Source organism: Corvus moneduloides, chromosome 8 (genome assembly GCF_009650955.1).
Source record: "Corvus moneduloides isolate bCorMon1 chromosome 8, bCorMon1.pri, whole genome shotgun sequence".
NCBI lineage: Eukaryota > Metazoa > Chordata > Aves > Passeriformes > Corvidae > Corvus > Corvus moneduloides.
Window position 1 is genome coordinate 34,238,691 of NC_045483.1, and position 24,909 is coordinate 34,263,599.

A 24,909-nucleotide genomic window follows, 5' to 3' on the forward strand; every position below is an offset into this window, starting at 1 on the left:
GAGCCAGCGCACGCACCCATCTCACGCCGATTCCACTGAGCCGTCCAGCGAGGACGCTGTGGAGGCCAACGCTGTGTCCCTCTGCCCGAGGGCACGCCGGGGCTCGTGGGGACAAGCCCCCGGTCGCGTTATTTCACCATCTGCTCAGATGCCTCAGGGGAAAACCCGGGATCCAGGACCCTTCTCCCCTCCAGGGGAGCCTCTCCCAGCCATGTTCAGGAGCTGGGCGGCTGCTGCTGCCCCGCCCCGCCACGCCTCTGCTATTGCTCTGGCATTTTTTGCTACTCTGTGGCCCTGCAGTCCCTGCCTGCTGGAATGCCCCACGGTTCCAGGTACTGCTGTAGCACTTCTGTGGAGTTTCTGATGTATCTTGTTTACTGCTCTGGGATTTTGCTTGTCCCTGCTGTTCCAGCTTGCTGCTTCCAAGGTTGCTGCTACAGCTGATTTCGCTCTTCGCAGGGGCACCGGGACTGGCTGCCCGGTGAGTTGTAAAGCAAGCCCCTTTTCCATCCCTTCCACTGGCGTGTCCGCCATTGTCCATGAGGAGAAAGATGGCCGAGCTGGCGCCACAGCGGCCCCTGCAGAGGAGGAAAGGGCCTGCAGCCAGGAGAGGCCGCTGCTGCGTTCTGCTCCTCTTCGTTGTTGTTGCTGCCCATGTTGTTGTTTGTTTGCACTGTTACACATACTAGTAAAGAAATGTTACTCCTTTTCCCATATCTTTGCCTGAAAGCCCCTTAATTTCAAAGTTGTAATGATTTGGAGGGAAGGGAGTCACATTCTCCATTCCAGGGAGGTCCTAAAGACACCTGTCTTTCAAACAAAGACAAGCTGACAGTTAATTTGATGCCTTAACAATTTATTAGCAATATAATGAAGACGTAATGAATTAATTGAGGTAGTCAAAAAGGTAACAAGTTTGTTCACTGGAGCTTGGAAGGGTAGCTGCAGAGGTCTCTGGTGAAGGGTGGGAGAACATCAGCAGCAGAAAACATGATGTTGCTGGCTCCTTCCGGATGCTCCAGCTGACACAAATGCTGTCACTCAGGCGTTGGTTTCCAGTGCACGTGCTTCTTGAGTCCTTGGCCCTTCTCTGTCTGCTGTAATGCAGAGAGTTTTGGTTCATCAGGACTCTTCCGCTCCTGGGCTCTGCCTTTCAGAATCACCCGTGCTTTCTTCTGAGTTGGCTTCAGGTTAGGAATCCTAGGAAGAAAGGGACTGGTATTAGCCACACCATTTCCAGCCAGCTGCTTTTCTGTCTCCTTGCAGAGCACACAGTGTTGCATCCTCTCTCTGTGCAAGCAGTGAGCAGCAAAGTAAACAACTGCACTCACTGCAGGGAGGCTGCAGAAGTGAAAGGGCAGGAATATGACCAGTTAAGTGCCTGGGGACCAATTGCAGCACACCGTGTTCTGTGTAGAGAAGCAGGCCTTGCTTGTCCCAAAAGGAAGCAGAGCTAGGGACTGGCTGGTTCCTTGACAGCCATTCTGGACCTCTCATTCCAGATTTTGCAACCCTCCAGGAGCTTAATGTTCCATACAGTGTCTTTTCCCAGTGTCTCCCTACTTGCTTTTACCAAGGCCAGATGATGATCTTTCTGTGCTCCTGTATGTAGATGTTTCTGCTGCCTCCCTGGGGCTGCTTGTCTCCAGGCCCACCCTCCCATCCCAGTCAGAGGGACTGAAGGGGGGGGTGTTAGGGGGATGAACCAGGCTGTGCTTGGTGGCGCCCAGCAACAGGACAAGAGGCAATGGGCAGAACCTGAACAGAAGTTCCACCTGAACCCGAAGAAGAACCTCTTTCCTGTGTGGGTGACAGGTTGCCCAGTGAGGGTGTGGAGTATTCCTCACTGGAATTATTCCAGAGCCCTCTGGACACAACCGTGTGCCATGTGCTCTGGGATGACCCCACTTGAGCAGGGAAGCAGGACCAGATGACCTACTGTGGTCCCTTCCAACCTGTCCCACCCTGTGATTCAGTGATACCCATCAGTAGCATGAGTTGGCAAGTGCCCAGACATTTCCCACCTGCACAACAGGGTGGTCTCAAATTTCCCTGCGCACTCCGGGGAGAACAGCACGTGAAAGGTCTGCTTCTGGCCAGGAGCGATGGTGCCCTGGTAGGGGTTGATGGAGAACAGGTCATGGACGAGATCTGGGAAGATTTCCAGGGAGGAACTGACACGCTGCAGAGAGAGGTGCTTTTGCCTCGAGAAGTGTAGCTTCTTCTGCTGCTTGGACTGCTGCTGCTCGGAAGGCTGCTCCTGCTGCTTGGAAGGCTGCTCCTGCTGCTCAGAAGGCTGCTCCTGCTGCTCGGAAGGGTGCCGTTCCTTGGAGCCAGGCCACTTCTTGGAATGCTTCTGCTCCTCGGAAGGCTGCTGCTGCTGCTGCTGAGAAGGGTGCCGTTCCTTGGAGCCAGGCTGCTTCTTGGAATGCTTCTGCTCCTCGGAAGGCTGCTGCTGCTGAGAAGGGTGCCGTTCCTTGGAGCCAGGCCGCTTCTTGGAATGCTTCTGCTCCTCGGAAGGCTGCTGCTGCTGAGAAGGGTGCCGTTCCTTGGAGCCAGGCCGCTTCTTGGAATGCTTCTGCTCCTCGGAAGGCTGCTGCTGCTGAGAAGGGTGCCGTTCCTTGGAGCCAGGCCGCTTCTTGGAATGCTTCTGCTCCTCGGAAGGCTGCTGCTGCTGCTGCTGAGAAGGGTGCCGTTCCTTGGAGCCAGGCCGCTTCTTGGAATGCTTCTGCTCCTCGGAAGGCTGCTGCTGCTGCTGCTGAGAAGGGTGCTGTTCCTTGGAGTGGTGCCGCTTCTTGGAACGCTTTTTCTTCGAATCCAGCTGCTTCTCCTCAGAATGCTGCTGCGGCTCCGAGTCCTGTGGCTGTTGATTAATGTAGTCCACAAGCTTCTTGAATTCACCCTGCTCCAGCAGCTGCTTGAAATGGTTCAGGTCCTGCTGGTACCGCTGGTGCCGCTGGTACTCAGCCTCCTGCTGTGCCTGCGTGATCTCCTGCTGCCACTTCTTTGAGTCCTCTGGCTGTTGATTAATGTATTCCACAAGCTTCTTGAATTCACCCTTCTTCAGCAGATGCTTGAAATAGTTCAGCTCCTGCTGGTACCGCTGGTGCCGCTGGTACTCGGCCTCCTGCTGTGCCTGTGCGATCTCGTGCTGCCGCTTCTTGTAAATACGGTACGCCTCAAACTGCTGCATTATCTTCTCACCAAAATACTGCTCCTGCTTCTCTAGATTCTCATAGTGCTTCTGAAACATCCGCTGCATCTCCGTATGGAAATCCGGCGGCTTATGCCGCTCCGGGTACAATTCCTCGTACTCGCTCAGGCACCTATCCAGCCACTGCTCATCGAAATAAAGCTGCTGCTCTGCAAGAGATTCCCGGTGCTCCCTATAGTATAGCCGCATTGCCTCATACATCTCTATCACCCGGTCCATGGCATCCACGTTCCACTCCACGCGCTGGAATGGCGGCTCCTCGCACTCCTGCCGCAGCTCCAGGAGAGTCTGCTGCCACTTCTCTTCATTCTGCCGCATCTTCTTGAAATTCTCCTGGATCTTCTTATGGAGAGCCTCCAGCAGCTGCTCAGAATCCTGCTGCTGCTCCTGGAAATCCTCCAGCAGCTGCTCGGTATCCTGCTGCTGCTCCTGGAAATCCTCCAGCAGCTGCTCGGTATCCTGCTGCTGCTCCTGGAAATCCTCCAGCAGCTGCTCAGAATCCTGCTGCTGCTCCTGGAAATCCTCCAGCAGCTGCTCGGAATCCTGCTGCTGCTCCTGGAAATCCTCCAACAGCTGCTCGGAATCCTGCTGCTGCTGCTCCTGCAAATCCTCCAACAGCTGCTCAGAATCCTGCTGCAGCTGCTCTTGGAAATCCTGCTCCTTCTCCTCGGAATCCTCCTCCTCCTCCTCAAAATCCAGCTGCAGCTGCTCGCAATACTGCTGCAGCTGCTCCAGGAAATCCTGCTCCTTCTCCTCGGAATATTCCTCCTCGGAATCCAGCTGCGGCGGCTCGGCACGCAGCTTGGCAAGCCGCTGTTGCTCCCGCAGCGCAGAGGGCTGCATCTCAAAAGGATGCTCCTGCTGCTTCCAGAAATGACGCAGCAGTTTTCCGCGATGCCTCACAGTATCAGAGGAGAGGAACTTGCCTGCAGAGAGGAAGAGGACACCTTTCAAATACAAAATCCTATGCTCCCAGCAACTCTGCCTCCTGCTGCACGTGGGTGGAAGAGAGCTGGGATGCACTGGGAGCATTTCTGGACCAGTACCTTCAGCAGGAAATAGAGCATCTGGGAGCAGGGTCTCTGCCTGCAGCACACACTCCCGTGCCAAAACAGGAGGGTTGGTTTTAGACAGTGACTTTGCACTTGCCCTGGGGTGGGGAACTGCACACAGACAGTGGCTGCAGGGCAGCTCACTCGTTACACCGTTGTTTTTCCCAGTCTCAGACTTCCCAAAGAGATGACCTAATGTCCCCCTTCCCAGTCCTGACCCAGCACATGGCTCTCCCCAGAGCCCAGCTCCGCTCCTTTGCAGAGCAGAAGTGGCAGAGCAAGAACAGAAGGGCTGAAAGGCAGCGGGGGGCAAGGAGAAAACTCTCCAGCTGCAGCTGGGAGGATGCTGATGAAAGCGGACATGTGGACAAGGGTGAAAAAGCAATTCATGTTTTGGGGTGAAGTGGCAGGGTCTTCTCCCCAGGCCCTCAGCTACCAAGTGAAATGCCCTTACACATCAGAGTCTTTGAGTATGGCTTCATCACTTCTTCTTCACTATCTCTGACTTCCTCCCAGGAGTATTCCAGGGCTACCTTTCCTGTGTTGTGCATCGTGAAACTGAAAAGCAAGGAGGAGAAATAAAAAGAAAACATCCAATAAATATAAAGCAAATGGCACAGCAACATTGTCTGATGGACTCCTGGTACCACTTTCTGCTGAGGAGCATCTTCTTCCCCAGGCAAAAAAAATCCTGCCATGCTCAGACTGCTGTCCTGGGTGGCCCAAAAAAGTATTTCAAAGTCTGGAAGTTTAAGAGGAAAGGGCCAACACGGTGCCCAGGATGTCGAAGCTAAGGGGCTTACTCTGGACTTTAGGTCTTGGTTTGACTGCAAACTTATTCTTGAGCAGATGAGGACAGGGGACATGCAGTGAAAGCAAACCCATGGCTGTTCTCAGCAGAAAGGCATGGCAGCATTGAACCTCTCCTGACCACCATCTCCTGCTTGGCTTTGTGTACATGGAAAGGGGCCTGTGCTGATTTTGGCTGGGGTAGAGTTTTGGGAAGCAGGCACAGGGTCAGCCAGCCCTGGGCAAAGGCAGTTCCTATTCGCAGGGCCCTGCCTGGCCTGCAGCACTCACGTGGCCGTCCTTGTCTGGAAGGGGAAGGTATCGTTGAACCGAACCACGGCTGTGCTCAGTTCAAATTCGGCGTAGGCAACAAGGGCACTGAGATACACCTCGGCCTCATGGCTGCTCTCCTTCACCACAGTGTGAGCTGGTTCTGGGACTGTCTCGAGCACCTGGGAACAGAGGAGGGAAGAATCACTGAGCAGAGCCCAGAAAGCCAGGCTGAGAAGGGAATCTTTTGGCCTCCAAGATCAGCCTCATAGAGGGACTAGAAAGGACCATTCACTTTTACTTCCCTGGAAAGATGACCAAATGGGGGCTGTTCTGCTACAGTATTTGTTTCTACCCACTGATCAAAGCAGTCTCCACCACAGCTGTTAATATACCCATGAAGGCTATAGCTGCGTTCCAGTCCCTGTACTTCAACTTTGTAGAGGAACTGACTTTTTTCTTGGTTCCCTATAAATCCAGCAGGTCTCAAAATTAGGGTTAAGTTCCCCTGCTGGAGCTCTGTGGATGGAGAACCCAAAGACTGAAGAGTTCTAGAAAGCACCTTTTTCTTCTTGTCTTAGGAGCAAGTGCTCTCCAGATGTCATGTGGAGCAGCAGCCACACTGCTGGGAGCTGGGGATGGGCATTTTGGGATGTGAAAGATCTCACCAGGAAAGTCTCCAACTGCAGATGGTCTGATAGAAAAGAGGATGGTTTAGAGGCCTTAGAATGGTCCAGAAACTCGGAAAGAACCTTCACCCAAGATGAGTGTGTTTGGCAATGATGACAGTAAAAGCAAGAGTTTCTGGAGATGATCCTTTTCCAGACTCCTCCATACTGTCATATAGTGCCTGGGCTACTCCATGATGAGATATCCCACACAATACAGAGATCACAACTAAAATCTCTGGTATCCATGCAGACAGAATGTGGAGTTCACCAGCACATGCAGAAGAGTGTTTGTACTTCTCTCCACTTCAAAAGAACAGACAGAGTGCAGCAGACTTAACTCCTTGTTGGTGAAAAGGCACCGAATCGGATGAAGAGATTGCTAACACCATAAAATGGGATAGAATCATAAAACATTGTCTCCCATTCAACACGGGCTGCAACACTTGTGCTTGTGGCACAGACTGATAGTTTGTGTGTGGCTAAAAGTCTCTTGTCAAAAGGCTTCCCCCTCTTGTGTGAGTGTATCTGGTCACTGTGCATCCACCTCTCCCCTAGAATGCACTGCTGGTGAACCTCACGGCTGTCCAGTGTCCAGAGGAAGCAGGAGCTGCTCAGCCAGCAGTGGTGGTGTTATGGTGGCTCTTTTTGTAAAAGCTGGGTTGGCTTTTTTTGCTGGATTTTTTGCTGTTTTGCTTCTTACCCTCTCTTTTATAGGCCACCTGGCTCCCGGGAGTTTCCTGGTGGTATCCTTCCACGTGACAACACGCATTCCGTCGTCCCAGTCCTCAACCTTCGTTTGTGGCAGCTCAAAGTTGATCTCGGCCACCTTACATTTCACAAGATGCCTCCTGAAGGTGGCTGGGATATCTGATTTCAAGGTCACTGTGATGCTCTTGGCACAGCCAGGAGGGAGGTGTCCCACCTAGGGAGAATCAGGGAGTCAAGACCAAACTGGGAGCACTGCCAAGACCAGTACTGACAGCAAAAGGTACAGATGCGGTGAGCAGCGGTGCCAGGAATCTGCACTTCAGCGTGGATTTATGTGAAGTTTGATAGACAAAAGTATGAACAGAAGGAGCCACCTCCCATAACATGGAGCATTTTCTGCAAGGCTGGCAGCCTTGGCCCAGCCAAGCCAGGGACTACATCTCCTATGTGGCACTGGAATGGGCTATCACTGGTACGTGAGGACTCCCTGCCAGCTCCTGGGTACACCAGGGCAGGGCTTGAGCAATGGGGAAAGGCAGAGCAGTCCACACTCACCTTCGGGGAGAACCGGAATGGGGCATCTGCCTCCCACTCAAAGCGCATGACCTTCGTACGGGTGCGGTTGGTGATGGTGAAGGTCCTGCAGTAGTGCTTCCCAACATGACAGTCCCCAAACTGGATGTGATTCACTCTGACAGCTGTTAAGGAGGAGAGCAAGGGATGTCAGCATGCAGTGAGGTCCACCCACTCCCCTCACGTGCACGGACACCTGTGTGTCCAATGCTTCCTTGCTCCAAGCCTTCCTCCCTCTGGGACAGAGCTCCCCAGACAGTTCCCCATCCCACCACTTTCAGGGAAACACCCTGACACATCCCTAAGCCAGCGACATGCAGCACAGCACATATTGCTCTGCACGCACAGCTGCCACACCCACAGGCCACCAAGTCCAGTGGGTGACAGCCAGGCCTGGCTAGAGAGAGGACACACGTGATCAGACATTTTCCTCTTCCTTGCTCCAGCTTGGCAGCCTCTCCTCTCTTACCATCAATGATGTCTCTCTTCACACTGCTCTCAGCGTTCCTCTCCTGTGTGTCTTCCTCTAGTCCATCGAGGGTGAATTCATCCTCGTGGCCTTCACCCACCAGCTCTATTTGGGTCTTGTTAGAGTAGATGTTCACCACTGACACACAAATCCTCCCTTCCAGATGTTGAGCCAGGGTGGGTTTGAAAATGACATCAAACTCTGCCACTTGCCCGTGATGCAGAAGCAGGAAAGGCTTCTTTGGGTGCTTTCTCACTGCACAGCAATAGAAATCAGAGTTAAGTCGTACAGCTGTACAGAGGAAATATTTCCATAGGGTATATGAGGAATTAGAGGTTGAAACCAGCTGCCTTCTAAGCACACGTTCTCCCTCCAGTGGTTCCAGACCCTCTTCCTGTGTTCACAAGACTGCCACCTCCAGACACATCACCACTTAAGCAGCTTAACCTCAGCTGCTAATGCCCAGCCCTCATTCCATCTGCTTCCAGCCAGCTCCAGCCATATGGAAAGCTGAGCCAAAGAGTGCTTTTGGCAGAAGCTGGCTGGCTGTGTGTTCAAGGGCTGCCCCCGTTCAGGCTGGTGCCTTCCCACGTGCGGCAAAGACCTCAGAGGTTCCACTGAGGTAGTGACAGTGTGCCACAACTCAACCCACCATGTCTAGAAGAACAGAAGAACTTCCTACAACTTGCTAGGAGGAAACCTTGCAAAGGGTCCTCAAGAAAAGCTTGGGGACAGAGAGCCCAAGGAAAGAAACTGGGTCTAACATCTGGCTGCTGCTTAGACAAGCCAAGAGCAGAGCACACGTTTTCCCTCTACATGATCACACTTCGTGGTTAATGAATTTACCGTTCTCAATGGAGTCCTCTTCCACATCTTCAGTGTGCAATCTCTTGAATGTGGCTTTCCTGGCTTTCATAAAGAACGCTCCCTGCTCATCCTCCAGATGTACCATAAACTGAGAAAAGGGAACACAGAGCACAATGACGCTGGTGTGAGTACAGGATGGCATGTGGACTGGCACTGCAGTGCTGCTGCTCCACCATGGGAACCCAGCACCTCCCTCCACTACAAACAGCACTTAGCACATAAGTTAAGTCAAACTAGCCAGGAAAAAAGGGTGTTCAGAGGCATTTGGATAGAACTGACACAGAACTAAACAGGACAGAAAGTAATGAGCAGAATGTAATTAAACCACAACTAAGTTTACTTAAAACATACTAAACGGCATCAAATACAATCCAACGGAACTGGGAAATCACACACGTCCCCGAGAACAAAAGGGGACCTGAGAGACAGGGGGGAAAATACTCCACCACCTTTCTTGTGTTCAACTCAAAGAAGAAAGACTGGACAGAAAATTTCCAAGAACTTCCCTTCTTGGAGAACAGACGTCAGTCACTTGCTTAAAAAGAATTTCTGACACCTCTTCCCAGGTCTGCAATGTTTTTTGGGACCCCCATGTCACAAGCGCTGGGTCCCAAACCAGACCATTCCTTGAGCAAGTCCTCACCTTGACAGGTACGATGCCATTGTTACGGAAGACCAGGGGCAGCATCTCTGAATCCCCCAGCTGGAGCCTCTTGAAGCGCAGCACAGCATTTCCCCTCCGGCTGCGAGCACTTGGGCACACGACTGTCACCTGTGGCTCATGCCCCTTCCCACTGATGGTGAAGGTCAGGTGTTGGGGTTTAATTTTCACGGGGCTGCAGGAGAGGCACAGAAACAATTTCAGCTGGCACTAACCCATTTCTCACTGGGCAAGCTAAGCAGCAAGGACCACCCACAGTGTTTTCCCTGCCTGGTGCTCCTGTACCCCACAACACAGCCTCCCACCAGCCCCTTCCCAGTCTACTCAGGGCCATTCACAAGAGGAATCTGCTCCAAAGAGCCAGAGCCTTCCAGAATAACAGTCAAAAATAATTTCACTTAATTGAATCATGCAGTACAGCAGGTAAGTAATGAGGCAAATATGGCAAATCCCCTGGCTGCAATGAGATGAGACATGCAACAAGCAAAAGCACAGCATGAAAGCAGTACAAGAACAAGAAGGCAAAACTAAATCAGCATCACCATCAGTAAAGATTATTTCCAAGAACAGTAAAAAAGCAATTGCTTATTAGCAATTAGACTTCTCTTATTCCAGTTCAGCCACGACAGGGTTGAGGAAGGGCAGGTCAAAGCCGCAAATACACAGGTTCCAGGGCAGAGGAACTGGGCTCTTCTTTCATATCAGCTTCAATCACTCACATAAAATAGCTTAATAAATGTCAGGGAGTCACAGAGGATCACTTAATTTTACAGAAACAAGGAGGGAATTGTGACTGCTGACTTGCTGGCACAGAAACTGCTTCATCTAAGTCTCTATCCTTGGAAATGCCCAGCTCAGCTGCAGCACATCTCAGTAACTTCCAGTTGGCTACCTAATGTTGCCCTGTCTTCATAGTTCCTCGTACAGGCTAAAGCATCAGCCTCATTTTTCTGCTCTGCTCTAACAGTTACTGCCTCCCAGATCATCCCATGCCAAGCACTCTGCCTAAGGCTACTGAAAGCATTAGAGTTAACAAGAGGTCTGTGCCTTCCCAATGGAGAGGCAGCTTTCAGAAAGGCCTCCCCCAATATTTCACAGGGTCAGTTACCTTTTTGGGATGACAAGGGAAGCCTTGAAGGTGCAGTCGTAGTTCCGCTCCTCTTGTGGGGTGAAGGTCACCGTAGCAACGGCATAGGATGAGCCGGGAACAGACAGCTTGACTGGATGCAACTTGAAAATGTTGTTGATAGGGCTTTTATCCTTGGGGAAACCCACAGAGCAGTGTTAGGAGAAAACACCTTTCAACATGATACAGTTTTATTCATAAATGCATCACTGAGGACAGCCCCTGACAGTGTGCCTTCCTTCCTGCTTCCCTGGGCAGGCTCCCTCCCTCCCAGGCAAGGCTGACCTCGTGCTAAAGCACTGTGTGTTTAGAGCACTGGAAGCTGCTCCAGCATATATGGGAAGTGGGCACTGCATGGAAAACCCTGCAAATAACCTAGAACTGGCCTTTACTGAGAAGGAAGAGCCAGGGAGCCTGAGGAAATGCTCTGCTTGGAGCCCTGGCATGTCAGTTCCTAACAGCCCCTCTCTGAGTGCGCTTCCAAGAGAGGTTCAGAAGGATTCACTTCTCCCACCGAAGACCCAGAGGTGTGAGCCAAAACATTGCCCGAGACATGCACAATTCAACACAACTGTTCCCTGGCTCTGCTGCTCTCCCCTGCAGTTTGACCTGCACTGAGCTAGACTAGTCTGGGCCAGAGGAAGCAATGCATCTGGAGAACAAAGCACGCTCTCACACAGCCTTTAGAGGGCAACCATCACCTTGGCCTCCTGTTCTTACCTCTCCACGCAGGGGTTTGATGGAGAGGACCACGTCACAGGAGAGACTGCTTGCACTGTAGATCTTGAAGTGAGCTTCTGCCTGTTGCCCAACCACAACCTTGTTGAAGATGAATTTGTTCTCATCTCTGATGAACAGGCCGTTGCCTTTCAGCGACCTCAGCTTGCGGCTGAGGTTGGTGCTCCTGCAGATCGGGTACTCCTCAAAGATTAACGTGACGTCCTCAACAAGTGCTGTGGACAGACCAGAGGGATGAGCATGGAGAAGCCTCCCTGATGAATTTATCTGGAAACTGCTGGCCTCTCAGAAGGCTTGATACGCCCTTTTTGCCCGGATGACTGCTAAACCCAGCCTTGCGTGCGGGACCTGGCTGTGAGGATGGAGCTCAGTCAACCTCAGTCTTAAAGAGCATTGCTTTCCTTTTATCCTTCCACACATCCCTCCCAGCCTGGCAGGGATGAGTCCACTGGTGGACTTGAAGAGGGCTGGAAGCTCTGAGGATTTTAAAGTGGGACACCAGGGCCAGCGTGCCCTTCTATCCAAGCAGCAAGTGTAGGTGCTGATCGGCAGCACCTCTGACCATGGGAACCTGTGGACAGTACGTACCTGGGAGGCAGGACTCGGCAGTCAGGGTAAAGGGAATGCCGAGGGGATTGTCCATGGGGTCTCTGCTCGTGATGTCAAAGTAAATGTGCTCCTCACACATCCCCTCCTGCCCTGCGAAGCACTCCACTGTGATCTTCTGCTGGCCCCATGGAGCGATGGAGCCGGAGCAAGGGGACACCGTGAACATGCCAAGACTGAGGTGACCCTGCAGAAAAAGTTCCAGGAGAGGCTGATGCCTAAGAGCTGTGCCTTGAGCACCCCAGCAAGGAGTGAGTATGCCCCGCCTTGGCCTCCAGCTGAGCCCAAGCACCCAGTCCCAGGGCAGGGAAGGATGACTCCATGACCCAAAGGCAGCCCAAGGCTGAGACTGACAAGCCAGGAGGAGCTGCAAGCCTGTCCCAAGTGGCAGAGAGGAAGGAGTTTGAGTGTAAAGAATGAAGGTGGTAGCTGTGATCCTTCAACCTCCAGAGGTAAAACACAGGAGAGGCAGAAATAGCTGTGAGAAATGATGGGAGAGAGGTAGGGGACTGGGAAGAAGAAAAAGCAATGTTGTCTGAGCTCTGTGGACTGGTAGTTCAGTGGGGGATGTTTTGGTTTCTGTGGTGTTCACAGACCTATGCTGGCTAGCAGCTACCAAACACAAGAGCTGCTCCCCTCCTTTGACCCCACAACTCCAGGTCAGAGCCAGAGTACAGGGCTGTCAGTGGGGCTGAGCAGATACTGGACTCCACCCCGCAGACCACGTCCCACCCTGTGGCAATGAGCCCCCAGCCTGGGCACAGCAGCCTCTTCTCACATCCCCTGCAGCAGCACTTCTTGGGGGAGCAGGAGTCACCCACCTGTGTCACAGCGCTTGATTTCCTTCCCACTGAGTGCTTTAGAGCCGATAGAGCAGATTCCCCTTGCTTTGAACTGAGAGGAGAAAGCAGAGGTATCTGTCATGCTGAGCTCCCCTGCCTTTCTCTGAGGCCAAAGCTGGCCTTCCTCCTCATGGAGGAAAGCCTTCCTGCTCCTGATGGCTCACAGAGAGCAGCCTGCAGCACCCATTGCTGGACAGAGCAGCTCTATCACCAGCTTCGTACTATACATGGGGATACCGAGGCATTTTTTTGCTCCCTCTCCCCAAGCCAGGGATGCAAATGGACAATTTGCATCCCTGGTCAGCCCATGTCTCCTGGCTGTCTGCCCCATACCAGCTGTGGGCTGGTGCCTCCTCAGACATGAAGGGTGGTGCAGGGCTTCTCGTACCTTTCTCTTTCCAATGCAGGTGCATCCTTGGGTGCTTGGAGGATGCGGAATTTGAAGTTGAGCATGCCTTTGTTCTCCAGCATGACAGTCTGGGTTTTCTTGGTGCCCTTGACTATGGCACCAAAGTCGATGGGCGAGGCAGGCTGAATACTGTACTTGCTGTACACAGCTTTTGCCGACACCCTCACTGGGATGTTGGCAACAATCTGGCCTCCTTCACCCGAGCGGGCATCTATCACCTGCATCCACAGGAAGGGGTGGTAAACAGAGCAGAGGCCAGCCTCTACCCCTGCCCACAGCCTCCACCCCAGGCCTCCAACAGTTTACCCTCTGTGTTTAAACACCTCCTCCAGAGTCAGATTCTCAGCTCCGCTTAGGAAGCCTCCCAAATGGTTTTGAAAGACTTTTTTTTGTGTATGTAGGAGATAGGATTGCCCAGTTAAAGCCTTCCTTCCAAAAGACACCTATCCTGTTTACGCTCCCAAAACACTGTGTGGTAACACAGCCTGGCCCAGGCAGCTCACCTGGCAGTATAGGATGGGTTTGTTCTTGAGGAGGATTTCAGTTGTGGGGTGGAAGAGTATCTCAACATTCACACCAGGCTGGGAGGCAATCAGCGTGCCTGACTGAGGCTCAATACTGAAGTGAGATACCAAGTCTCGCATCCTGGGACCTGCACCTTTCAGCGTGAAACTGGGGAGAAAGGGAAGGAACAGAGACCTCTGCACTTAAAAGTACAGGTGCCAGCAGCACAGCCAGGACTTTGCACAGAACCAGAAAAAAAAAGAAAACAGAGAGTCCAGCTCTGCTCAGGGAATCCTGGACCTTGACAGAGAGTGCAGACAATCGCGAGGTTACTGCAAGAAACCTTGACACTGAAATTTTTCATCCACTCCTTTACAGAGTCTCAGAAAGAAAAAAGAGGTGACCATCACAGAAAGGTAATGAATTTCAGCATTTCAGTGGCTGAAATTTCTGGGCCTCTCCTTTGTGCTCCTGCTGAGCTGTGAAGAACTGCTGTTTTGTGGCTGGATTCTCTGGTAAAATAGTTGAGATTAGAGAGCCGAGGTTTTGTATTTACCATGAGGTAGCCAGCGTGGAAACAGGTTCTAGCCATTGACAGAGGGAGAATGCAGGCCTAGGAACCTGAGGAAATGCTCACTACCAGGCAGCTGGACTCACCTGTACTCTATGTTGTATATCCCTTTGTTCTTCAGACTCAGGACTTTTTTCACATTATCCTGGACATTAATGGTTCCAAATTCCAAGCTTCCATCTGGACCTGAAGAAAACCCAGAGAGCAAGGTCAAAAAGAGTATTTGTGAGCTGCTGCAGCATACACCAGGTCACAAGCTACATGGAGGTCTTGGCACAAAACCCTTTTCAGCAAGTTTCCGTTCTTGGAAGTGTTTTCTAGCTACTTGTCTGCCCTTTCTCTTCTTACTCAAAATACCTGCAGGTTTAGTAGCTAAGGAGCTCAGCTTCCATTTCCTCGCTTCCAAGCACAAATCCAATTACTTTATATGCTGTGCTAAGCCTGTGGGAGTTGCCAACTGCCTGTTCACGTCACTGTTGTTTCAAAGCCCCCAAATCCAATCTGCACATGAAGCTGCACACCTCAGAGTTCAGATGGGAGAGACTTAAGGCTGTCAGTGTGCTGACAATGCTTTACTCCACGCAGCTTGCAGGGTATGCGCTTTATGTATCCATGCCATCCTTGTATCCCATCCCATCCCAAATGCTTTGGTTGCCCACCTCCCAAGGTAATGCCGTGCACCTGGATTACTTTGTTTGGGAGGCATCCACTGACCTTCAGGCATGTCGATGCTCAGAGAAACATCATAGACCTCTGCAGACATTTCAATGTTTTCAGCATGAACAATCCCCAGGATGTTTTCTGCATCTGAAACCTGAAGCAGCAAGAAACAAACACTGTTCAGATTATTCTTTTGGTAGACAGCCCCTAAGTCCTTGTCTCTGCTGGCTGCATCCCTCATGGCCTCCCCAGCTTCACAAGCATTGGTGGACTCCTAAGCTTTCCTAACGTGTTCATCTCCTGGGCTGCCCCAGTGGAATTCTGCTGCAATAAAAAATCCTATCAGCCCAACTCTGCACTCCTACAACAGGGAACGCTACTGCTAAAGCATCCTTGAGAGGCACAGGGATGTAAGAACAACCCCAAGAAGTGTGAGGTGTCCCAGAGCAGGTGGCATTGACAACCCTCTCCAGTTACCTTGCATCCTCTCTTAAATGCAGCCCCCCTAAACCATGGGGAACAAAATCCCAGAGGGAGAGTTCGTTCCTCTACGCAAGAGGTTCAGACAAAGTCCAGGAGGAATGTGGAGATCATGCTGCAGTCTGTACAACCAAACAACCACCTTCACCCATTCCCAGGGACAAGGTGGTTGTGGTACAGGCTTGGGATGCAGTGTCTGGTTATCTGGGGGGATGTGGATACACTGCACGTTCTGCAAACACTGCGTAGAGGCAGAAGTTGGGGTCACAGCACCCTTGCGTCTGTCAGGTGCAGCTCTTCCTGACTCTGTCCCTAAGAGCACGCGGCTGCTCACTGTGCCCTGCTCTGTCGGGCAGGGCACAGTCCCTCTCACCTCTAGTCGGAGGGTCTTCTCAATGCTGCCAATCTGCCTGGCTGTGAAATTCAGTGTCACCTCAAACTCTGAGCAGGGATCAATGATGCCGTTATCTTGCGACAAGGAGAAGTTCTCAACAAGGTCATCCAGCCCATTGAGCCGCCAGGCCATGGGCAGTAGGGCGTTGTTTTTCAGGACCAGGGTCCTGCTGGTAGTGCTGCAGAGACAGGAAGGCACCTGGCATCAGCTGCTGGATGGTCCCGCCAGCCTCGCCACCGAATGCAACCTGGAGCAGCTCCATCCCTGCCCCAGAAACCAGAGTCAAACATTTGGTCACAAGTCTGGAGTGCTTGTGGGAGGACTGACCTGTGCAGAAGCAACTTGTCAAAAGACAGCTCCTGGGGGATGACCTCCAGCTTCACGAGCACCCCATGGCAGCACAGGCTGAAGACCACTGGGTTGGGGTTCTTCTCAATGCAGCAGATGAGTTTGTCTTCCAGGAAGCCAGCAGAAGTGGGGTACGCCCAAATGGTCAGCTCCTGGACCCGGCCACACGGCAAGAAATGGAAAGAACACTGGGTGTGAGCAGAGGAGCGGCTCCTGGGCACTTGTGTGGTGCCTGCTCTACCTGCCCTTCTCCTACCTGCTTCTCCTTTGGTTGCAGGGTCATGCTGGGAGGGTCCAAAAGGAACGTCTCTCCTTCCTTATCATTCTCAAAGGAGAAGTGGACCTCTGCTTCCATGGGGGAGATGTTGAGGATGGTTATATTCTCCCAGTTGCCAGGAAAGTTCTGGGCCTTGTACCTGTCCACAAAAGGGGAAAAAGCTGCAGAGGAGACTGTGGCCTTGCCACACATCGAGGAAAGCACCATGTGCAAGCAGCGGGAGGTGGTGCTGGAAGATCCACTCTAACAAACAAGTGAGGGAGATGGATCCCAGTCAGGGGCATGGTCGTGTGCTCAACCTTGCCTTACTTTGATGCCTTCCCCTGTACTTGGGGCCTCCACCCCAGAAGCCTTATGATGCACAGGCCACTTCAAGAGTTTTTAATACAACATAAATTCAAAGGTGCCTAGAAAAATAACAGCACACCAGGCACATGGGTTCTTTCCCCTTCTTTCCTGGGGTGCCTTCCCTGCAGGGTATAAAGAAAGGCTTTTGGAAAAAGAGTTTAGCTAATCTCTTTCAGAAAAGTCATGAAACTGTTTCATGGGTTAGCTCAAAGTCTGAGGAAAAGAAATAGAAAGCATCAATTCCCAAGAGGAATGGGAAAAGGTAACAAATGACCCTTCTCTCAGGTGTGGAAATGACTTTGGAGTGAAAGAGGCACACAGAAATCCCAGACCATCCATCAACCTGGCTAAAGATTGGTTTTTAAACTATTTCCATTTCATTTCCTTGGGTTAGCCCTAGCCCTGCAGAACTCCCACGGAGACAAGAACTTCATGTTAAATATTATATTTTAAAAAGAGACAGTAAAAGTAGAAGTACACCAATAGCTTCAATGCCAATGTGTTTAGGCAGACTTTATCCGGCGGTGAGGATGCAATGTCATTACAGGAAAATGTAATTCCTGCTGTAGGTTCCCCCTGACACCTACTGGCAGGTCAGTCCTAAAACCTTATTACTAACTACAGATTAATGAAAGGTTTACAAAACCATCTACAGAATAATTGCTCCATCAGGCTACCTGCAGAGCTCAAAGCACTTCAAAAAGCACCATAAGGTTCATCTCCTAAGGGGTGAAGCTGAGCTGTGGAGGGGGACAAAAGTTGCCCCCCAAGTCACCTTTGGGCTGGCAGCAGCCTGTGGCTCTGGCCACCAAGGCACCCACCAGGTAGGCAGAGCAGCTCCTTCAAGGCTCATTTGCCTCTTATCTGCTCAAGTTCCCCTGTGTGTCATCCTTCAAACCCATGTGTCTCCCAGGACTCTGCCTGGGACTGCCCTGGACTGTGCCACTGGGACAGCATGTCTCCAAGTGTGTCCAGAGACGTACAAGGCCCTGCAGATCCCACTGCAGCATCTCACTCCCTACAGCCAGCACAGCAGGATGCTCGCTCGGGAGCAGGGAGCACATACCACTCTCGTGATTTCCCACACAGCAGCGGTCCAAAGTGGAACTGATTTGTGCTCTCAACATACTCCTTGAAGACGATTTCATCATCTTCTATGGTCTCCCTCCACTGTGGAAACACCAGCCTGGGCAGAGAAAGTGGGGAAGGAGGAGCTATGAGATGCTCCAAGGAGGAAATGTAGTCAGAAAGCCATAACCCTTCCTGGTGGCTGAGGTACCGTTTGCCTTCCCAGCTCCCAGCACAGGAAAAGACACTGGGCAATCTCAGGCAGCATGATCTGCCTAGGCCAGAAGCCCAAGGGGCAGCCCTGGCTGTGAGTTCAGGGAGCAGCAGTGTGGGAGGCTGCCAGGGGCTGCCAGCCTTACCGTGGGTTCTGGCTGATGCTGGGGTACAGGCCAGTGCCGCTGCAGGGCAGCTCGTACAGGTGCTTCATTCCCACAAGCTCAAACCTCAGTGTCTGCTGAAACTTCCCCGACTTTGTGGGGCAGAAGTGGACCTTCAGTTCCACCTCAGCCTCGGCAGGCACTATCCACCGGTACCGCTTCAGCCTGGCAATTAAAGAGGAGGCTTCAGGCATTGATAAGGAGCAAATGAAACAAGGAGGGTGCACTCGCCATCCCATGGAGGCACTGGCACAGGTTCGCTGCAGAGCTGGGGACAATGGACCTTGTTTGGCAAGAGGATCAAGAAGCAGAGCCATCACCTCCTCCCATGCAGCTCACCTGAGGAATTCTGTGGGGAGTGAGGCACTTGGCAGCATGCTTTTCTTCGCCTCACATGAACTTCTGGGTCTTGTGGAGGGATCCTGGGGACTTTTTGTGCTCTGTGTGGAGATTTGGTTCTCCTCTGGAGACTTGCCTTTGCTGGCCACTTTATCCATCTTTGGTTGGCCCTTGGCAGAACTGCCCTTCGCATCTGGGGTCTCAGTCTAGGGGGAGAGAGAAAAGGGAGGGAGAGGTGAGCCGTGTCCTGAGACGTCCCCATCCTGGGAAGTAAAATGGGGGTTGTTGGGGTTTTAGTTTAGTCTGTTTTTTTCTCTGTTAAAGGAATTTTCTCCCATATGCATGTTGCTAGGGGACAAATAGCTGTACTTAAGAAAGACAAAAGGGGAGTGGGGCGGACCTGGCTACTCCTTTGTCTACACCTGGGTGTGGGGTCAGTTCGCTCTGAGCGTCCGGAGAGAGAAGCTGCAGAGAAAGGAGCTGCTGCTTCTTTCTTTTTGGCCGTTCTTTCTTCCTGCTGGAAACAACGCCGGGACCCCAAAAGCCGCTTTCCCTGCCCTGCTGGAGACCGAGCTGTGGCTGCCCTGCTCCGCTGCTGCTTCGAGCTTTCGCTACGCTGTAGCCCTGCTCGCCCTGCCTGCCTGGGCCTCCGTGGGTTTTTCCCATCTGGATACATCTCGTCTGCCACCCGGGATTTGCGTTCGTCCCTGCCGTTCCAGCCTGCTGTTCCTGAGAGCCCGGGATCAACTGCCCAGCGGTTTGTGAAGCCTTTGTTCCATCCCTTCCCGGGATCCCAGGGCACCGGTGCCGCGTGTGTCCCGAGCTCGCTCCGGAGCGCCCCCTGCAGCCGCGGGGGAACCATCGCACCTGCCCTGCTCACCGGGAGCCGCCAGCGCCCCTGCCGGCTGCGAGCGGAACTGCACCCGAGGGGAAATAGCCTGACAGCCGAGAAGGCTGGCACTGGGTTTGTGATTGCTGTTACTGCCATAGTTGTTGTTGTTTTGTTTGACTGGTTATATACATATATATATATATAGTAAAGAACTGTTATTCCTATTTCCCACATCTTCGCCTAAAGGCTCTTGATTTCAAAATATAATAACTTGGAGGGAAAAGGGGTTATATCTGCCACTTCAAGGGGGGCCTCTGCCTTCCTTAGCAGACACCTGTCTTTCAAAACCGAGACAGATCTTGGCGCCCAATGTGGGGCCTAAGGGCATTAAGAGATAGAGGTGAAAAAGGAATAACAGTTCTTGGATAACTTTATTTTGTGTGCTGGATATTGGAACCTTGTTAGGCAGCACTATGTGGTCTAGTTTAGCCTGGTTCGGGTGGCATGTAGCCGTGGCTATATTCTTCCCCTTTGCAGCTCCTTACTTGAATATGGGTCCTCTGACTAAGGCTACCATTGCTGTTATCCAGCTTGCGTTATGGGTCGAGAAGGTGAGGAATTCATGGGTTTTTAACTTCCTCCGGAATGTGGGCACATGGATAAACAGCTATCACACACTGAGCACATGTTTTTGGGGTTATGTTAACAATGGTACCTTCTGTGAGGAAATGACACCAGGAGAAGTTTTCTCCCAACCCCTCAACCAGTTCTTTGGGCCCACCCCATCAATTTTCGAAGGGTTTAAATTCCCTCTGAATACTAACCATCTGCTGCTGATAGGCCTACTCTATTTAGCATTCAAGGATAAGTTGAGATTGGCTTGGATATCTACCCGGACACCAGCCCCAGAGACTAGAGATCCTACCCCAGAGCCTGATCCTGCCCCAGAACCTGACATGGCCCCAGAGAGTAGAGTTCCTACCCCAGAGCCTGATCCTGCCCCAGAGCCTGACACGGCCCCAGACACTAGAGATCCTACCCCAGAGCCAGAGCCTGCCACAGCCCCAGACACTAGAGATCCCGCCCCACAGACTGATACTGCCCAACAGTCCACCTCAGAAATGGACTACCCAAACTGGGTGGGGGTACTGGCAAAAGGGATGCAGGAGATGTGCCAAGAGATGGGTCAGGTGCGCCAGGGGATATGCCAGGAGATGGGTCAGGTGCGCCAGGAGATATGCCAGGAGATGGGCCAGGTGCGCAAGGAGATATGCCAATTGCTAAGGGAATACACCTCCTCAGCTAGTGAAAAACCCTCTCCCTGCCCCAAAGAGGGTGAGTCCGATGGTGCAGCAGTGGAACCCACGGATGTTACAACCATCCAGGCTTCAGCTGAACCACAAGGACAACCACAGCCAGCAGCAGTCGCCCCTGTGCAAAGGAGGAAGTATAAGGCCAAATCAGTACGACCAGTTAATGATGATGGGCAACCAGGGCCCTCACAACCAGCAGGAGAGCCAGAGCCAGAAGTCATCACTGAGTCCCTGTCGCACGACAGTCTCCGTGCTATGCGAAACGACATTGTGCGAAGGGGACGTGAGCCTTATACCACCTGGCTGCTTCGGGTTTGGGACCTTATGGGCACAAGTGTGCAACTGGATAGTGGTGAGGCAAGGTATCTGGGATCGTTGACCCAGGACCCAGGTGTGGACCAGATATTTGTGAGGGAGCCAGGGCCTCTCTCTCTTTGGGAGCGGCTCTTAATGAGTGTGAGAGAAAGGTTCATTCACAAAGAAAGAATGCAGGAGTATCATCATAGAATGCAGTGGAAGACACTCGAGCAAGGGATCCAACAGCTAAGAGAGGTGGCAATATTAGAGGTACTCTTTGGGAAGGATGGACAGCATGATAATGACCCCGATAAGGTCAGGTGCACAGGACAGATGATGTGGAACCTGGCAAGGCTAGGGCCATCACAATACACCACCTTCATTGCAACGATTGATGCTGACAATACCCGAGAAACAGTGGGCTCTGTTGCCAACAGGCTCAGGCATTATGACAGCATGATCAATGGCCCGCTAAAAGCTCATGTCTCTGCTGTGGTCCAGGACCTCAAAGAGGAGATGAAGGAGAAGATGGAGGAGATGAGGGAGGAGATGAGGAGGGTCAGTGTGGCACCAGTGCGAGTCACAGGCCCCCAAGTCAGAGCCCGTCGTCCCCCTGCTAGAGAGAGAGGGTACACCCCACGAGCTGAGCTGTGGTTTTTCCTGTGTGAGCATGGGGAAGACATGAGAAGGTGGGATGGGAAACCCACCTCTGCCCTGGCAGCGCGGGTGCGTGAACTCAAGGAGGGAGGCACTAACCGAGGGGGTTCCGCTAAGGTGAAAGTAGCCCCAGCCTCCCGTGACCGAGCTGCCAGGCATTACAGAAGGGAGGATGATATGTCGGATCCCCTTGAAGGTACCTCGAGCATGTACACCCAGGGAAAGAATGATAACCAGGGCTAGAGGGGCCCTGCCTCTAGCCAGGAAGAGGCACGGGAGAACCGAGTTTTCTGGACGGTGTGGATCCGATGGCCTGGCACATCAGAGCCACAAAAATATGATGCATTGGTTGATACTGGAGCACAGTGTACTTTAATGCCATCGGGACATGTGGGGGCAGAACCTGTATCCATTGCTGGGGTGACCGGGGGATCACAGCAGTTGACCCTTTTGGAAGCTGAGGTGAGCCTGACTGGGAAGGAGTGGCAAAAGCATCCGATTGTGACCGGCCCAGAGGCCCCGTGTATTCTGGGCATAGACTTCCTCCGGAATGGCTACTACAAAGATCCAAAAGGACTCAGATGGGCATTTGGGATTGCTGCTGTGGAGGCAGAGGGCATTAGGCAATTGAACACCTTGCCTGGACTATCTGAGAATCCTTCTGCAGTTGGGCTCCTGAAAGTGGAAGAGCAACGAGTGCCAATTGCCACCTCGACAGTGCACCGCCGGCAGTATCGGACAAATCGAGATGCTGTGATCCCCATCCACAAGATGATCCGCGAGCTGGAGAGTCAAGGGGTGGTCAGCAAGACCCACTCACCCTTCAACAGCCCCATCTGGCCTGTGCGCAAGTCTGACGGGGAATGGAGATTGACTGTGGACTATCGTGCCCTGAATGAAGTGACTCCACCGTTGAGCGCTGCCGTGCCAGACATGTTGGAGCTCCAGTACGAGCTGGAGTCCAAAGCAGCAAAGTGGTACGCCACTATTGACATTGCCAATGCATTCTTCTCCATTCCTCTGGCAGCAGAGTGCAGGCCTCAGTTTGCCTTCACCTGGAGGGGCGTGCAGTACACCTGGAATCGACTGCCCCAGGGGTGGAAGCACAGTCCCACCATCTGTCATGGACTGATCCAGACTGCACTAGAAAAGGGTGAGGCTCCAGAACATCTGCAGTACATTGATGACATCATTGTGTGGGGGAACACCGCAACCGAAGTGTTTGAGAAAGGAGAGAGAATAATTCAAATTCTCCTGCAAGCTGGTTTTGCCATCAAGAAGAGCAAGGTCAAGGGACCTGCCCGAGAGATCCAGTTCCTGGGAGTAAAGTGGCAAGATGGACGACGTCAGATTCCCATTGAGGTCATCAATAAGATCACAGCAATGTCTCCGCCGACCAACAAGAAGGAAACACAAGCTTTCCTAGGTGCTATAGGTTTCTGGAGGATGCACATTCCCGAGTACAGCCAGATCGTGAGTCCTCTCTACCTGGTTACCCGCAAGAAGAATGATTTCCACTGGGGCCCTGAACAGCAGCAGGCCTTCGCCCAGATCAAACAGGAAATTGCTCACGCCGTAGCCCTTGGCCCAGTCAGGACAGGACCAGAGGTGAAGAACGTGCTCTACTCTGCAGCCGGGAACAAGGGTCTGTCCTGGAGCCTCTGGCAGAAGGTGCCTGGTGAGACTCGGGGCCGACCACTGGGATTCTGGAGCCGAAGCTACAGAGGATCTGAAGCCAACTACACTCCCACAGAGAAGGAAATCCTGGCAGCTTATGAAGGAGTCCAGGCTGCCTCAGAAGTAATCGGCACAGAGGCACAACTCCTCCTGGCACCCCGACTACCGGTGCTGGGGTGGATGTTCAAAGGAAAGATTCCCTCCACGCATCACGCCACCGACGCTACTTGGAGCAAATGGATTGCCCTCATCACGCAGCGCGCCCGAATTGGAAACCCAAGTCGCCCTGGGATCTTGGAAATAATTACGAACTGGCCGGAAGGTGAGACTTTTGGGTTATCTTCTGAAGAAGAAGAGGAGCAGGTGACACGTGCCGAAGAAGCCCCACCATATAACGAGCTACCAGAGAGTGAAAGACAATACGCCCTCTTCACTGATGGTTCCTGCCGAATTGTAGGCGCTAGCCGGAAATGGAAAGCCGCTGTATGGAGCCCCACACGACAAGTTGCACAGGCTACTGAAGGAGAAGGTGGATCGAGCCAATTTGCTGAGCTCAAAGCTGTCCAATTAGCTCTGGACATAGCTGAAAGAGAGAAGTGGCCAAAGCTCTACCTCTACACTGATTCATGGATGGTAGCCAATGCTCTGTGGGGTTGGCTGGAAAGGTGGAATAAGGCAAACTGGCAGCGCAGAGGAAAACCAATCTGGGCTGCTGAAGAGTGGAAAGACATTGCCACTCGGGTAGAGAAGCTATCCGTGAAGGTCCGTCATGTAGATGCTCACATCCCCAAGAGCCGGGCTAATGAAGAACATCGTAACAACAAACAGGTAGATCAGGCTGCGAAAATAGAGGTGTCCCAGATAGACTTGGATTGGCAACATAAAGGAGAACTGTTCCTAGCTCGATGGGCCCATGATGCCTCAGGTCATCAGGGCAGAGATGCCACCTATAAGTGGGCACGAGACCGAGGGGTGGATCTAACCATGGACAGTATCTCCCAGGTTATCCATGATTGTGAGACATGCGCTGCGATCAAGCAGGCCAAGCGGGTGAAGCCTCTGTGGTATGGCGGGCGATGGTCCAAATACAAGTATGGGGAGGCCTGGCAGATTGATTACATCACACTGCCTCAAACCCGCCAAGGCAAGCGCTATGTGCTCACAATGGTAGAAGCCACCACTGGGTGGCTGGAGACCTACCCTGTGCCTCACGCTACTGCCCGGAACACCATCCTGGGCCTGGAAAAGCAAGTCCTTTGGAGGCATGGCACCCCTGAGAGAATCGAGTCTGACAATGGGACTCATTTCAAGAACAGCCTTATAAACACCTGGGCTAGAGAACATGGCATAGAGTGGGTGTACCACATCCCTTACCATGCACCAGCAGCTGGGAAGGTTGAGCGGTGTAATGGATTGCTTAAAACCACCTTGAAGGCACTGGGTGGGGGGACTTTCAAAAACTGGGAGATGCATTTAGCAAGAGCCACCTGGTTAGTTAACACTCGAGGTTCCACCAGCCGAGCAGGCCCTGCCCAATCTGAACCCCTACAAACAACAGACGGGGATAAGGTTCCAGTGGTGCACATGAGAGGTATGCTTGGAAAAACTGTTTGGGTAAAGTCTGCCTTGAGCAAAGACAAACCCATCCGTGGGGTTGTTTTTGCTCAGGGACCAGGTTGCACCTGGTGGGTGATGCAAAAGGATGGAGAGACCCGATGCTTACCTCAAGGGGACCTTGTTTTAGGGTGAACTACCCATGGCTCTGTACTTGT

General features: G+C 52.4%; 2 protein-coding genes across 2 annotated transcripts in view; both read right to left on the minus strand.

Annotated features, from left to right (window-relative positions):
• Positions 1–890: 890 nt before the first annotated feature.
• Positions 891–3,641, minus strand: LOC116447598 (involucrin-like). The gene is made up of 3 exons (XM_032116958.1): positions 2,360–3,641; positions 2,025–2,311; positions 891–1,200 (listed from the first exon to the last, which is right to left on the minus strand). The coding sequence occupies exons 1-3, from the start codon at positions 3,530–3,532 to the stop codon at positions 1,038–1,040; spliced, it is 1,623 nt and encodes a 540-aa protein (XP_031972849.1). The 5' UTR covers positions 3,533–3,641; the 3' UTR covers positions 891–1,037.
• Positions 3,642–3,757: 116 nt separating this feature from the next.
• LOC116447713 (hydrocephalus-inducing protein homolog) overlaps positions 3,758–24,909 on the minus strand; it is a gene marked incomplete at its 3' end in the record, with an annotated part of 75,887 nt that continues 54,735 nt past the window's right edge. Inside the window, exons 43-64 of the mRNA XM_032117173.1 lie at positions 18,362–18,567; positions 18,005–18,187; positions 17,644–17,763; positions 16,209–16,368; positions 15,932–16,104; positions 15,584–15,782; positions 14,785–14,884; positions 14,157–14,256; positions 13,499–13,667; positions 12,975–13,213; positions 12,566–12,638; positions 11,727–11,931; positions 11,121–11,353; positions 10,383–10,534; positions 9,257–9,449; positions 8,593–8,701; positions 7,747–8,001; positions 7,260–7,402; positions 6,697–6,918; positions 5,347–5,507; positions 4,721–4,824; positions 3,758–4,140 (exon numbers count right to left, since the gene is read on the minus strand). Of these exons, the coding sequence (XP_031973064.1) occupies positions 3,758–4,140; positions 4,721–4,824; positions 5,347–5,507; positions 6,697–6,918; positions 7,260–7,402; positions 7,747–8,001; positions 8,593–8,701; positions 9,257–9,449; positions 10,383–10,534; positions 11,121–11,353; positions 11,727–11,931; positions 12,566–12,638; positions 12,975–13,213; positions 13,499–13,667; positions 14,157–14,256; positions 14,785–14,884; positions 15,584–15,782; positions 15,932–16,104; positions 16,209–16,368; positions 17,644–17,763; positions 18,005–18,187; positions 18,362–18,567 (3,882 nt within the window). The remainder of the gene's footprint in view (positions 4,141–4,720; positions 4,825–5,346; positions 5,508–6,696; positions 6,919–7,259; positions 7,403–7,746; positions 8,002–8,592; positions 8,702–9,256; positions 9,450–10,382; positions 10,535–11,120; positions 11,354–11,726; positions 11,932–12,565; positions 12,639–12,974; positions 13,214–13,498; positions 13,668–14,156; positions 14,257–14,784; positions 14,885–15,583; positions 15,783–15,931; positions 16,105–16,208; positions 16,369–17,643; positions 17,764–18,004; positions 18,188–18,361; positions 18,568–24,909) is intronic.

What these genes read in the sequence shown, in the direction of transcription:
- LOC116447598 (XM_032116958.1), bottom strand. Translation starts at nt 3,532, where the DNA reads ATGCGGCAGAATGAAGAGAAGTGGCAGCAGACTCTCCTGGAGCTGCGG. An exon ending in AGCAGCAGCCTTCCGAGGAG is followed by an intron (nt 2,312 to 2,359) that starts CAGAAGCATTCC and finishes CGGCACCCTTCC; the next exon opens with GAGCAGCAGGAGCAGCCTTC. An exon ending in GAGACCACCCTGTTGTGCAG is followed by an intron (nt 1,201 to 2,024) that starts GTGGGAAATGTC and finishes CTTTCTTCCTAG; the next exon opens with GATTCCTAACCTGAAGCCAA.